At 36.6% G+C, this 12,258-nt stretch overlaps 1 protein-coding gene across 2 annotated transcripts in view; it reads left to right on the top strand.

Moving 5' to 3' along the window:
• Positions 1–8,734, top strand: part of fndc1 (fibronectin type III domain containing 1) — a 40,488-nt gene extending 31,754 nt beyond the window's left edge. For both annotated transcript variants that reach the window (XM_046836909.1, XM_046836908.1), the window contains 6 exons: positions 168–276; positions 6,482–6,561; positions 6,697–6,726; positions 6,871–7,032; positions 7,834–7,956; positions 8,065–8,734. In XM_046836909.1, coding sequence (XP_046692865.1) covers positions 168–276; positions 6,482–6,561; positions 6,697–6,726; positions 6,871–7,032; positions 7,834–7,956; positions 8,065–8,180 — 620 coding nt within the window. In that variant the 3' untranslated portion in view covers positions 8,181–8,734. The remainder of the gene's footprint in view (positions 1–167; positions 277–6,481; positions 6,562–6,696; positions 6,727–6,870; positions 7,033–7,833; positions 7,957–8,064) is intronic.
• The last annotated feature ends 3,524 nt before the right edge of the window (positions 8,735–12,258 follow it).

The following is a 12,258-nucleotide window of genomic DNA, read 5'->3' as shown; positions in this document are numbered from 1 at the left end:
GCATACACACATACACACACTTGCTTAATGTCTTGGAAGGATTGGTGCTTGTTTATCAGTTTATCCATGATTTTCTAGAATGTAGCAGCAAAAACATTTTCAAAACTATTCATATAATTGTAATAAATTAGTTCTCTTCTGTGCATCACTGATGGCTTTCTCTGTAGGTTACATGGTGCACAGTGCCTCCTATGATGATGTCCTGAATAACAGATGGTCATCCAGTCTCTCATCTGGAACCCACCTAGCTGTGGAGAACCTCAAGCCAAACTCCAGGTGAACTATATTTCTTATGTAAATACAGATACGTCATTCTGCAAGCAAGTTTTCTGTTTTTGTAAGGGGGGGTTTCAGTGAGAGTAAGTCTTAAATGTAGAGTACCAAAACTGGAGTGCCAGACCTAGATTGGCCAATGCTTTGGTCAAGTGAAATACATTGTGGTATTTATGCCGTGTCTCTATGCAGGGGCAAAATGAATGTGCCTTTGTCATGCAACTGGTAGTTTCATTGTCATAGTGCTATTTTTATTGTTACTTCATAGAGAAACCTCCCCTTGCTAAACACAATGCAAAAGTCTGTTCTGTACAACCTTGTTTTTCTCAAAATTTAAATACTATCTAAAATAGTAAACACTAGAATAGTGTGTGTGTGTGTGTGTGTGTGTGTGTGTGTGTGTGTGTGTGTGTGTGTGTGTGAGAAATACTCTAGCGACACAAAAATTCTGAGAAATAACTGATTGTATTATAAATATATTGAGGTTTAATTTTTTATTTCTACATTATTTTATTATATGTAATAAGTCTTTTTAATTATGTCTCCTCTCAAACTTTTTTTAATATATCTTTGACATTGGCAGTTTAGTGTCTATTTCACTGCAGGGTTAAAAGAAATCTCAGTGGTTCATTAGCTGCTGTTCAGCAGAGGTTGTTTCACTACAGGCAGAAAGCTGCTGGAACTTATCACATGCTCCTTCTTAGAATTTCATCTATTTTGTTTTGTCAACTTGTCACCTGATGCTTCGCTGAGTTTCCTCCTACACTCTGTACCCTAAGACAGACCTGTTGATTTTTTTAAACTGAAAATCTTTCTTTCTCCTTCTTTGTTTTTATGCAATCTATCGAGCATGCTAACAGGGGCAAAAGCATCTGAAACCCAATTAAAGATGCAAATCCATGGTATAAAAAAAAATGCAGTTTGAACAGAATGTAAGTGTAAAGATATGACTGAATTCCAGTCAATCAGATATATGTCTGTGGAAACTTTTTTCATAGGCTATTTAAATTCTGATTGGAAGTATAATTACGTTAGCATTTACAGTCATTTGTAAAGCTAGCATTCTCAGCTAAGTCATGCCTCCAATCATTTAATGGAAATATTTAAAAGGAAAGCCTTAAAATGCCCAGTCGGGGTACACATTGAAATTCTACTCTGGTTTCGATCCTACATAAAAGACTGTTACCAATTAGTTAGCATAAACTGAGCCTGAAAGAATACATATAATATTTTTAAGTGCCATATTTTCTGTTTACATACATCCAACATCTTGTACAAGCAATTCGCAAACATACAGGCTTTCGCTTCTATACTAATTACAGTTAGATTTGTCGGTTTGGCCCCCAAATAGCTGAAGAACTATGCAGAAAAGGTCTTTTGTGAAATTTTAGATGCTGGTTTATCATACCTACAAGAGAAACTATAGACTGAGAAACTATTGCATGCTTTTATAAACTCTAGATTAGACTAGCTGCCCTGCTAAAGAACCTGAAACATCGCTTGAAGTAGTTTTCGTTAGTTTTCCTAACCAGAAACGTCAGAGCATATCACTTATCTCCTTTAATCTATATCAGCTAGTCTGTAAGTGTGAGTACAAAGTCTATTCAATTACAGAGTTTGGCACATGACATTTAAAGCTCCGAATAGTTTCAAAAGCTATGCTGTATTTTTGGTCATGTAACGTGTTTATGTGTCCCACTTAACTGTAAACAAGCAAGTTGGTGGATGATGTACTTCAATTGTTGCTCCTGCTCCCCAGATTAATTGCATTGTGTATGATCAGTGTCATTTGGTAAAACCTGCAATAAATTCAGTGAAACAGAAAGGATAAATGTGTAATGGAAATGCTGCAGGCCAAAACTTTTTCAGTTTTTTTCCGTATGTGCAGGAAGGTGATGTAAGGGTTTTAAGATGTTTCAGTGAAGATGAGCAATTTTGGGGAAAATGCTTGAAGGTGCCAATGTAGATGGAAAGCATTTTAAAATAAAATATAGAAAAAGCAGTTTTAGATCTATTTGGATTAAAGTGGACATAGCCTTAACTGGTGGAATATGTTTGTTTGCATTTAATAACATTAAGAAGCCAGATCAATAACAGTGTAAAAAAAAAAAGAAATTCTTTTTAGAAAACAGAATTTATGATTCACAAGCTCACAGATTTTTTGTAAATGTATTAGTGACCTACATTATTAAATGCCATCTTCTTCTTTCGGCTGCTCCCATTAGGGGTCGCCACAGAGGATCATCTCGCTCCACACTACTCTGTCTTCTACATCTGCCTCTTTTAAATTAACCACCTGTATGTCACCTGTTCCTCTTTCCTGATGGCTCCATCCTCAGCAGGAGAATACTGATATACCCCATGTCTCTCCTCTGCACATGTCCAAACCATCTCAATCACCCCTCCCTCACCTTGTCTTCAAAATATCCTACATGCGCTGTCCCTTTAATAAGCATGTTTCTAATCCTGTCCATCGTCGTCACACCCAACGAAAACCTCAACATCTTCAGCTCCGCTAACTCCAGCTCCAACTCCTGTCTTTTACTCAATGCCACTGTCTCTGAACCAGACAAAATGGCAGGTTTCACCACAGTCCTATAAACTTTCCCTTTCACTTTTGCAGACACTCTTTTATCACAAATCACTTCTGACACTTTTCTCCACCCAGTCCAGCCTGCCTGCACTCTTTTCTATACTTCTCTAACACACTTCCTATTATTTTACACTGTTGACCCTAGGTACCTGAACTCCTTCACCTGCTCCACCTCTTCTCCCTGCAACCGCACCAGTCCACTGCCCTCCCTCTCATTTACACACATATACTCTGTCTTTCTCCTACTGACTTGAATTTCCCCTCTCTCCAGTGCGTACCTCCACCTCTCCAGGGTCTTGTCAACCTGCTCACTACTCTCACCACAAAAAACAATATCATCTGCAAACATCATAGTCCATAGTCTGATCTCATCTGTCAACCTGTCCATCATCACTGCAACCAGGAAAGGTCTCAGAGCCGATCCTTGATTCAGTCCCTCCTCCACCTTGAGCCAGTCTGACATTCCTACTGCACACTTCACTGCTTTTACACTGTCTTCATACATACCAGCCTTACATACTTCTCTGACACAACAGTAACCCAATTTCCACCTGTACCTTGTTGGTTAACAATACCTGTAGCGGTCATTGGTAACCCAGGCCTTGACCGATCCGGTATGTAATTTGGGCTTGTGATCCGCATATTTAATTTGGTATGTTTTACACTTCCTAACTCAACCCTCCCTATGTATCCAGGCTTGGGAAGAGTGCACTGGCTTGTGCAACGCTAATGGCTGGGTTGACCAACATAATTGAATGTGCCTTAGCATAAATATATTTGTGTTAATATGTACCGTTTTCATGTGAAGCACTTTTAAACCAAACAAATATCCCATAAGTCACTAAGCATGACACAGAATAAGAGCAGAATTCAAGTTTCTGATCTCACTTCTATCAACACTAAGAAGGAGCTGATGTCATCCTATGGCACATCGAACCTATAATTCTAATATCAGACCTCAGTTTAAACATCATCTTTTTCCATGCAAATATAAACTATTTTGATTTGTGCCCTGGGGTGGTTGTTTTTGTTTAAAGGTCATAAATCATGACAGAACATAGCAGTTGCTAAGAAACAGGCGAGTTTTTAAAAAAGTTTTCAGCACAGATCATTAACCATCGTGTTAAACGAAAGGTGGATTTGTGCATTGCAAGATTTACTTCACATATACTGGCACACTAGTATATACCAGTGGTACAGAACGGCTTAAGTTCTGTAAGTCATCATTTAAATCAGCATTACACCCTAGTGGAAAAATATGACTCATTCTCAGACCAAAAGCTATATCTAGATCCTTACTAAAGCATACATTGAATGGATTTATTCAAAAAGTCTTATTATGTAATGGGCAAAATTATGTATGTTTCAACACCCACTCCCAATATTTCTCTCTCTTCATCCATGATCCAACAGAGACAGCATTCAGTTTACTAAGTATTTCAAAAGGAACAAGATTACATGTGTAATTCGTTTCAAATGAGCTAAAGATTATTGCCATTTTATGTTGCATAAAGTGGCTAATATGGAGCATATGTCCATTCGTGAGTTCTTGGCAGTTTCATTAGAACAGCCTTTACACTCCTCAGACACATTGTGCTAATAGATCTGTGACTTGTGTCTCTCTTATGAACCTTATAACAGACAAAAACACACTGGCAAATTCAGATTTTTACATTGGCTATTGACATGCTCTGTAGTCATGGTTGCAGTAAACCTAAAATATGTTTTTGGACTGCCTGGACATTTCTCACAAATGTGGAGCTACCAGATCTGGCCATCATCACCAGTGTATGTGTGTGCATCACATTCCTTTACATTAAGCTCCTTGCGCACATAAAAAGCAGGTACTTGAGTCTTAAGATGATCAGCCGACGGCAGTTGTCTGATCTGGTGACTGTTTTTCAAATGATGTGCTTGCAGACAGTCATTACAGATGTCAGAATGTAGATAGTTCACACGATTGGAATGTAGAAATGAAGATTGTTTTTCTAGATTTTGTGTGTGTGTGTGTGTGTATATGGGGTTAGGGTTCTGTTTTCTTAGTCTGTCCTTGAAACAATATGACTGACAAGAGCAATTGCCACCTTTAAAAATAAAACATACAAAACCGTTGACTCAAGGACACAAATATTTGTAGAAAATATGACTGCAACTTTCTAAATATTTAATTTACTACTCACTTAATGTCAAGGGAATGGGATAAAATACACAGTCACAATTGCACACACTTCCCCTTGTCTCCATATCCTAAGATGTTTGGAATTGTCCCTGTAATTCGCTCTTTATTTTGGTCAGAGTTTCCACATAGCTTCTCTAATCTGATCCAGCCAAACAGATATTATGTCATTAAAAGAGTCTCAAATAAAAAGAGGCGAAGCGTGAAGTGACCTTCTGCATGCGCGCACACACACACACACACACACACACACACACACACACACACACACACACATATACACACACACACACACACACACACACACACACACACACACACACACACACACACATACACATATTAGACACTGTAAAAGGCTTCATTCTCTCATTCTTCTTTCACTGTGCATCATAAATGTCTGTTTTTTCCCTTTTTTTTCTTGCTCCTTCTTGCTCCTCTGTTCAGATATTGTTCTCTTTAAACTCATATGACTGCCATCCTTCACTCAAGTAGAAGTACAGATACTCATGTTTTAAAAGACTCCGGTAAAAACTTTAGATACTGACTACACTTTTTCACTAAAGTTAAAGTTAATAAGTTTGGGCTCTGACATGTACTTAAGTAAAAAGTAGCCATTACTACTACCTGTATTAGTGTCATGCTGGTAACTGGACATCAGATCATATTAATATATTAATACAAAATAATTTTAATTTACCTAACGAATGTATCCAGGCTAAACAACCAGTATATAGAACACAAGCAAAGCAAAGAAGAAAATAATCAGGTGATCAATAATGTCTCAGTTCTCACTCATGTTTACATCACTGACTCCCTCTGTCTCATCCATGTTAACCCCATACTCCTTGTTGCCTTCTGCTTTGCTCGTTGTTAGTTTCGCTGGCTAGCCTACGTTTGTGGTGTGTGAGAGGCAGGAAATGATACACCAGTGGTAGGTTGAAAAAGCGGCGCAATTACAAAAAATATGTTGATGGGCTAAAAACGTGAGAAGAAAAAATATCGATCATGTCAAAAAATAGATGAAAACTAAAGTAACGAGCATGTTTTGAATATGTAAGAAGTAGAAAGTACAGATATTTGTTTAAAAATGTAACGAGTGAAAGACAAAAAATAAATAATGAAGTAAAGTACTTATACCAGGGCAATTCAGAGTCACCTGTAGAGCTGTCAAACGGATACTGGAGATATAGAGGAAACCAAATAGTCTGGCACAAACACAGGAACAAAATGTGAAATGCCTCACAGATGGTAAGCTGAGCTCAGGATCAAACCTGGGTCCATTGAGCTGTATGACAATAATTGTTACCTGCTGCAGCAACAAAAAACTAATAATAATAAAATAAATTGAAATAATTCTATTAAAATTTGTAAATTTTTGTTTTTTTGAAATAGTAAATAAAAGTAATATATTTAAACATGTTTCTTTGTGTCTTTAGGTATTACTTCAGAGTTCAAGCAAAGAATGTTTTTGGTCTGGGGCCAATCAGCGAAACTTTAACATATGTTACAGAATCAGGTCAGGAAGCACCCTAGTTTAGGGACAGCTTTATTTTTTATTAATTAACTTATTTTTAACATATCTTTTTTGTAAATGGAAAATATTTTAGCGTTATCTAAACATCTAAGCAAAATGCTGTTTTTTTTTCCACAGATGACCCTCTTCTCATAGAGAGACCTCCAGGTACAAGACACCTATTACACAGCAACTGCACTCGATGGACTTATAATAGAATGCTATTTTAAGCACAGAGATAATCATATTCACTCAAAACGATTCAACTAGTCTCTAATAAATTTGTCAAACACATTATTTCTGTTTTCCCAGGTGGCGAGCCTATTTGGATTCCATTTTCCTTTAGGTTCAACCCTACCCATAGTTCCTGTAAAGGAAGTCAATTTGTCAAGCGTACCTGGTACAGGAAGTTTGTGGGTGTGGTCCTGTGTAACTCACTGCGCTACAAGATCTTTATGGGAGATGGACTTAAAGGTACTATTAAAGATTGTTTTATTTGCATATTTTTACATCTTTGCTACACCAGTGTTTCAGATTTACCTTGCATTAATTATATATTTAAGCCCTGTTGTCTCATTTTATTCAGTCTCATTTTATTTATACAGACAGATAGCATATAAGCAGTGATGGCATGCATTTGTAATGTAAGCTGTAGGTATTAATTTCTTTGTAACTTCACTATATTAATAAATACTGACATAAAATACATTTGCAACCCTTACGCTGAACATAAAAGGTTTTTAGTTTACTAATTTTAGTGATTGTGGAAAAAAAGTGTAAAGTGTAGCTAGTTGGCTTTTTCCATAAAAAATAAATATGAAAGATCTTTCTGATTGTTTAAAACTGTTTATCATATAGCACCTGGAAGCCTAAGAGATGCATTCATTTTATGTTTGGGTCAGTTATATACAAAACTTTTATGTATATAAGTATAGATGTGTGTTGATAGTGCTAAAAGAGACTGAGAACAAGGACATTAGACATAAGCCTGTCGTAATTCTTTTTAAATCTGATACTTAATGTTATGTATTTCTAAACATTTTACAAGCATATGCATAGTTAAAAACAAGACAAAAAATCTTTAGTTTGTGACCCATCATGATTTTAAATTTGAAACTCCTGCTCTAGTCCAATTTGTACATTTGTACTTTTTCTAATCTTGTTGAAATTCAAATGCCTGTATTGTACATAATGTGTAACGTGTGTCCACCAACTACAGCTTGCAAGAGTTTTGACTTTCAGGTTAGGCACTCACTCTCTCCCTTACATTTTCAGAAACGTTCTACAGTATTGCTGATTCTTTTGGCAACGGAGAAGACCACTGTCAGTTTGTAGACTCACATTTGGATGGAAGAACAGGCCCACAAACTCTTTCAACCTACCTACCCCCAGCTCAAGGTACAAATCCAAGTAGTCTCAAAAAGCACTGGTCTCAGTGCTTCATTTTGGCATTGCTGCTTATTTTTCATTAGGAACTCTAACCATGTTACTTTTTCTGTATTTCAGGTTACTATCGCTCATACAGACAAGAGCCTGTAAATTTTGGGCCCATAGGCAGGCGTACGCCTCATCAGTTTGTGGGCTGGTATGAGTGTGGCGTCCCTATCCCTGGGAAATGGTAACAGAGGACATTCTGAGTGCCAGTTATCAATTCCTACCACACCCAGCCTTTCTGAATTATAGGTCCAAAAAAAAAAAAAGAACTTTTACCAAACGCAACAATTGAAACCAACATGTTTCTTTTAGAGAGGACATTATACTTCAAATAACATTTTCTATATAACTGTTCCAATATCAAGCACCTTTTAAAAGCAATCTGTATATTAGGAAATACAAGCATGTGTGCTCAAACTATTAACAACATTATCAGGTACATTGAATAACTGCCAGTGACAATGGCTTTGATGGCTTCTTATTAATGTTGGTAACATTAAGTAGTTTGATACAAACTCTTACCATTGCAATGACATACAATAATGATGTAACAAATGATTGTCTACGATTATATTTTTTTGTATAATTTTTAATAACTTTGCTAGTTTTGTACTCATGTTTTCTATCTTCTTACCTTGAATGGCAGATTGCTTGGAAATATTGCCCATATTAGGGCAGATAAAAAGGTAAATTTATTTGCTCAGGAAGGTCAAATACTGAATAAAGAAGTACATCACCTATATATACTATATATTTCGAGTTTTATGTTACACAGACAAAATAATATTATCATTTTAATAATTGATGAAAATATTAATTTGTTGAGGGGAGGTTTTTATCAAGTGAACCTGTTGCATCCCAGTAAACCAGTGTTGATTTATTATTGATAAGGACTTCAAAACATTTTTATACATCGATCTGGATAAAGGCATCTACGAAATGCCTTAATTATAAATGTAAATCAAGTGGACCAAGTTTGAACATGTGAGAGAAAAGTACAGAAATTGTAATTGTAAACAGTAATTGTTTAGTTTTAAAACTGATTAACAAAAGATGGACCATTACAAAGTGAAGCACATTTTCAGCTCCAGAGTCAAGACATGATCCAGAGGTAATCTGTTTTTTATCCTGCTTTGTTTAAACTGGATGTCTGGTACCATATTGCTAGCATGGTTTGGAATAGCTAACAACTTGCGTTGCATAATAATACATGTGCTGTTTGTCATTAGCAATCAATCTATGAAAAAAAAAATACTGGAGACACTCATCTCATTCACTTCCAGTAATGAATAATACATCACAATTCAATACTATAAGACTGTTGAAGTGTACAGTACAGCAACTGCCTATAGGTGGGTCTTCAAATATAAATATAAATAAAATATAAATAATGTTTAAGGGACAAATTGTAAAAAAAAAAAAAAAATACATAAATACATTTAAAAAAGAAATCACTAATCTATCTATAAACTATCATTATTGGAATCCAAATAATGTTTAATAATGCAATTCATTTTATTATATAATATGCTAATAATATCCAAACAATTCCTAAAAATGATCTTAGGTCAGAGAATAAAGCCTTGGCAAATGATTTGCAACCATATTTTGCAGATGATAATGCCTACTGTAAAAATATCACTATTTATAAATGTAATACATACATATATACATACATATTTTATAACGCTGCTGGGATGCTAAGGATGCTGTTATCAGTAAAATAGTAGTTTATATTTCCTTAAAATAAATGAGGTTGTTGTAAAGCTTGCAAGCAGAGTTAGTAACACTGATCCCCCCTACAAACATCTTCTTTTTACGGCTTCTCCCATTAGGGGTCGCCACAGCGGCCCCTAATCTGTCTCCATACCCACCGTCCTCTACATCTGCCTCTTTCAAACCAACTACCTGCATGATAAACCTCCTCTCTGGTCTTCCTCTTTTCTTCTTTCCTGGTGGCTCCATCCTCAGCATTCTCTTACTGATATACGCCTTGTCCTGTCTAATCCTGTCCATCCTCGTCACTCCCAACAAAAACCTCAACATCTCCAGCTCTGCTACCTCCAGCTCCACCTCCTGTCTTTTACTCAATGCCACTGTCTCTAAACCATACAACATTGCAGGTCTCATCACAGTCCTATAAACTTTCCCTTTCACTCTTGTAGATACCCTTTTATCACAAATCACTCCTGTCACTCTTCTCCACCCACTCCACCCTGCCTGCACTCTTTTCTTTACTTTTCTATCACACTCCCTATTACTTTGCACTGTTGACCCCAGGTACCTGAAGTCCTCCACCTTCGCCACCTCTTCTCCCTGCAGCCGCACCACTCCACTGCCCTCCCTCTCATTCACACACATGTACTCTGTTTTACTCCTACTGACTTTCATTCCCCTTCTCTCCAGCACATACCTTCACCCCTCAAGGCTCTTCTCAACCTGCTCTCTACTCTCATGACAAAAAACAATATCATCCGCAAACATCATAGTGCAGGGAGACTCCTGTCTGACCTCGTCTGTCAACCTGTCCATCACCACTGCAAACAGGAAAGGGCTCAGAGCCGATACTTGTTGCAGTCCAACCTCCACCTTGAACCAGTCTGTCGATCCCACTGCACACTTCACTGCTGTCACACTGTCCTAATACATGTCCTCACAAACTTCTCTGACACACCTGACTTCCTTATACAATACCACAACTTCTCTCTGCACCCCACAAACACACAATGCAACTCTTTCTGACCTTCTCTATACTTCTCCATCAACCATACTGTTGCTCACAGATAGTCACCTCTTCTTTCAGCCTGGCTTCCACTACTTTTTCCCATAACTTCATGGTGTGACTGATCAACTTAATTTCCCTGTAGTTATCACCTTACAAACATATAGGCTCAAATTAACCTGTAACATCCACCTTCTATCGTAAATTAAACCTTATTACTTATCTCTAATATTCACCACCTTGCATAATCTCTTGTCAAGTAAAAAACAAGCATGTCTTTATTAATACCTGAATCAATTCCTATGCATAACATTTCAAACATTTTGGTTTTACATATGTAGATTACCTCTTTAATCCAGATCACAAGTTTAAATCTGCATAGTGAGATATTCAGTACAGACCACGGATAATGTTTCCTGAAACCATTTCTGAGTTAATTTGGATGTATGTCATAATCTCTTTGAAGAATCCACCTTCAGCCAAGTCTTAAACAAGTCTTGGGATAAAATATTATGGTACTTAGCAAAATTCCCAATCACATCAATCTTTACAAGGACCCTAGACCACTAGCAGCAATAAAGCCAAAAAGCATCAATAATCTATTGTAAAACATCAGTGAGGATTCATGTGCCATAAAAAGGTTTAATGCAGATCATATGGAACAAAGCTGGAATCCAATGGTTAGGTGATTAGGTGATCTAGCGTAATAATCACACCAGATCATAGAATAAACTGTCCAAAGGAGCTAGTTTACAAGGCTTTTGAAATGTTATTTATTCATTATAGCCCAGGTTTTGATTAATAGTAAACTCTTTTATATCCATGACCTTCCTGGCAGCCATTCTCTTTTTCCCCATGCTGTTTTTCACTATCGTGATGAACGACAAAAACATTTAGATTTGTCTGCAAATTCATATTTTAACAAAATTTTTTATTAGTTTTTCTATATATTTCAAATAATATACTTTTAAGTGAAACTATTATTTATGAGATTTCTCAAATCTGAAATCCTATGAACAATGGCATTTCCTCTCAAGATTGGTCAGGTTGAATGGGGACTGTCAGTGGACAGCCATTTTAAGGTCTCTACAGAGATGTTCAATAGGGTTTAGGTCAGGGCTCTGGCTGGGCCACTCTAGGACATTCACAGACTTGTCCCTATGCCACTCATGTGTTGTGTTTGTGGCTTTTGAACATTCTATTCCATATTTCATTCCCATTTGTTGTTATAAGAACTTGTTTCTTTAATTCTTGCTATAACAATTACACACTCTTCTGGGCCGCTCCAGCCCATGTAAACCATATCTTCATGGAACTCACTTTGTGCACAGATGCATTGTCATACTCAAACATGTTTGGGTCTCCTAGTTCAAATGAAAGCAAAATATGTATCATAGTATAATCATATATAGTTATATATTTAAATGTCTCTAAATGTAATTATTTGTAATTGCCTACAGTCCAGCATATGAAATTCTAACAGGGTCCTAACTGTTTTCCACATGCTACTTAACTATGTCTTTTAAAAGTAGGTCATGCACCAT

Source organism: Silurus meridionalis, chromosome 23 (assembly GCF_014805685.1).
Source record: "Silurus meridionalis isolate SWU-2019-XX chromosome 23, ASM1480568v1, whole genome shotgun sequence".
In the NCBI taxonomy this organism is placed as follows: Eukaryota; Metazoa; Chordata; class Actinopteri; order Siluriformes; family Siluridae; genus Silurus; species Silurus meridionalis.
The sequence above is the reverse complement of the archived record's forward strand: the minus strand, read 5'-3'. Positions and strand labels throughout refer to the sequence as shown.